Consider the following 3,146-nt stretch of genomic DNA (forward strand, 5'->3'; position numbering starts at 1 on the left):
CAAGGCTGAAGACCAGGTTATGTGTCAAGAGATGTGGGAAGATGCATTTCTCAGTAGGGTCTGATGCTTTTCTCATTGGCAGATCATAGACTAGGTCCAGGCTTTCAGTCTCTCCTCAAGGCTCGGTGAGGCCTGGTTGAGATCTCTGGCATGTAGGAGAGTTCTCCTCTCACCAAGCTCCTCCTGTCCCTGTCCTGACACACACACCCTTGCCATGTGCACACACATGCAGACACACATGGCCCGCCATCTCTTTCAGATCGGTTGGTTTCCTTCGACGTACGTGGAAGAGGAGGGTGTCCAGTGAGGGCGAGACATGGACGGACGCACGGATGTTCTTGGGAGTCTCCCCAGCTCTGAAGTCCACCTCTGGCTTCTCCATGGCTCCGGGAACTGCCTGCCTGCCAAGCTTGCAGCTGTTACAGCCCACAGGGATGGGGAAGGTGTTCCACCGTCACCTGCCCTGGGTGGCCTGTCCCTGGGTACATTCCTTGTACATAGAGGAAACCTGTGCTGGCCACACCCAGAGCACCAAGGAGAGGGAGCTCAGGCAATGTGGCCAGGTGGGTGTGGATGACAGCCAAGGTCAGAAGCCACCACCTGACCCTCTGGTTCAGATGTTCAGGAGCCCAGAACTCAACTCATTGTGTGCCAGGGAGGGCTGGGGACAGCAGGGAGGGCCCTTCCCAGCCCCATCTGCTCGGCCCTGCACTGATCTGCCTGTCTTTCTGCTGCTCTCTAGAGTGGGTGTCAGGTCTTGGGGGGCAGGCAGGACCAGACCGTGCTGTAGCACACACGAGGCCCGTCTGGGGTGCAGGATCAGAGAGCTTGCACAGGGACCACCGGGTCATCCTGGCTCTGCAGCTTTCCCTGACCGCCTCCCTTCCCAACCCATCAGGGTCCTGCCGAGCACTAACTGGCCAGCCCCTCTCTCTCTGGAGGGGCCTTTGGAACGATGACATTGCTGACCCACCCCCAGCCCACCCCAGTCAGTGGTACTGCGCTTTGCTCGTCGACGCCTCTTTCCCGAGGTCTTCCCTGTCCTGCTGCCAGGGGACGCACCTGCGAACCCCAAAGGGCGGGGGGGGGGGGAGACCTAGGTTCCCCTCCCCACTGCCTCTCTTCTCTCCAGGAGGCACTCTTGGGTCTTCTGCATTCCAAACCATGGTCCCTAGGAGTCTGCTGGCCTTTGCACTCGATGTTGGTTCTAGCCCTTGACAGGTGTCCCCACGATGATTCCTGCAGCCCACACACTGGACCTGTGGCCAACCCAAAATAAGTGCTCTTGGGGTGTCTCCACCCCTTTACCCCACTTCTCTCCTGGTGCTTCCTGGCCTTTGACCTCTGGCTTGGCCAGTCCCTACTTTCTCCCTACCCAGAATTCCATGTGAAAGTTTATGTCAAGACACAGACTTCTTGGGGCCCTTTCTCCATCTAGCCGCCCAGTCCTGGGTGAGCAGGGAACCAAGGCTAGGGTTTGAGTCATTGTCCCTGCTGGAGTGGGACTGGGCACCACCTTGTACCTGGGGATACTTTCCAAAGTTGGCCTCATGTCCTCCAGCTTGGCACCCACATACAGCTTGCTGGGGTGTGTGGGGAGGCAAGGAGGAATTCAGAAGATGGGGAGCAACAGAAAGTGAGACACCATGGAAAGGCTCAAGCTGTGAGAAGCTGGTTTGGGAGTGAAGAGTTGGCTTGGAGAGAGTCGGGGGCACGGGCCGCTTTGCACAGCTCCTCAGCCCGGCCTGCCCAGGGCCAATGCAGGCTGTGGGGAGGCTCTGTCCGCCCCTTCTATATGAATGCCCTGTGCTTTAGTTTTTTTTCTGGTTTTTGTTTGTTTGTTGTTGTTTTGTCCTGTTGTGTTTTGTTTTGCCTGTTTGTGTTTTAAAGGGGGGGAAAGTTGTAATTATTTCGTCTAAATCTCCCATTATATATCTGTGAATAAGAGACTCTATAATAGCAAAATGATGTATATTTTAGTTTGTCATGATATAAGTCATGATAATGAAGGACACTGAGAAAAAGAATGATCTAGAGCCCCGGTTTTGTGAATGTTTTGTGTTTGTTTTGACGTTTGTATTTGGTTTGGGTTTTTTGTTTTTTTGCGCCACACTGAGCAGGGTGATGGGAAGGTTGGGCAAACTGGTACACAGGCACCTCTTCGAGAGACTGGGCACCGTTTGAGGGCTGAGGACTGGGGGCCTGAGATCAGCTGTGAACATTTGCAGTGCAGTGCATGCAAGTCAGGGATGAGGGGGTCCCACAGCCAGCAGCACCCCCTAATGGAACAATTGTACATTTGCCAATGGGTTTTCCTCCCCAGACTATGGTTTTTACTACAAATAAACCTACGTTCTATTCTGCAGCCGTGGTTAACCTTTTGTGCCTGGGAGGGAGTAGCTGGCGTCCTAAGTCCAGCAGGGTTTGTCCTACCCAAAGCCTGGCTGCCAGATGGTCACCTCTGCCTGGGCTGGCACAGCATCCAGCAGAGTCTACCAGGTGACCTTAGAGCAGGAACCTCCGTCTTCAGAGATAAAAGACAGCACTTTCTCCTTCAGGCAGAGTCCTGTGTGATTTGATAAAGAAAACCTAAATAATCAAGTGTTTGTTCCCATCACCCTATAGGGAAAAGGCAGCCCATGCCTCAGGATCCCAGGCTTCCCTCCCGGTTTCCCATCCTTAGTCTGTCCTTCCCTCTTCATGGTTACCTCGCCGCCCAGTGTGGCTCCTGAGGTTCCTGATGGTATAACTATGGAAGGAAGCAGAGGCCCCTGTTAGCTCTTTAGCCAGCACCTTGTTGCAGGGCCACTCGTGGCTAGTGATGCTCGGAAGTGCACAGAGTGAGGTAGGCACATGTTCACCTGCAGAGCGTGGTGTCCTGTTACCAAGGAGATGGATCAAGGCCACCACAGCGGGCAGCTGGCTGCCCTTGACAAAGGTGCACCTTGTGGGTTCCTGGGAATGTGACAGGAGACTCGGAGGCACTTGGCTAGTGTGGGTTCTTCTTACAAATGTCCCCTGTGGCTGTGATCTCACTACTGAGAGTGGAGGAGCCCACACTACTCCATCTCAGCCCTAGCACTGTGTGTCCAGGACTGTGGTCATGTTTCCTTCCCATGCGCCCAGGCCAGGTAAGCATGAAGATT

The 3,146-nt window shown here is 54.5% G+C and overlaps 1 protein-coding gene across 7 annotated transcripts in view; it reads left to right on the plus strand.

The window, feature by feature from the left end:
• The window catches only part of Vav2 (vav guanine nucleotide exchange factor 2), a 167,686-nt gene extending 165,321 nt beyond the window's left edge, over positions 1-2,365 (plus strand). For all 7 annotated transcript variants that reach the window (XM_037204643.1, XM_037204645.1, XM_037204644.1 and 4 more), the window contains one exon: positions 260-2,365. In XM_037204643.1, the coding sequence (XP_037060538.1) occupies positions 260-307 (48 nt within the window). In that variant the 3' untranslated portion in view covers positions 308-2,365. The remainder of the gene's footprint in view (positions 1-259) is intronic.
• The last annotated feature ends 781 nt before the right edge of the window (positions 2,366-3,146 follow it).

Source organism: Peromyscus leucopus, chromosome 4 (genome assembly GCF_004664715.2).
Source record: "Peromyscus leucopus breed LL Stock chromosome 4, UCI_PerLeu_2.1, whole genome shotgun sequence".
In the NCBI taxonomy this organism is placed as follows: Eukaryota; Metazoa; Chordata; class Mammalia; order Rodentia; family Cricetidae; genus Peromyscus; species Peromyscus leucopus.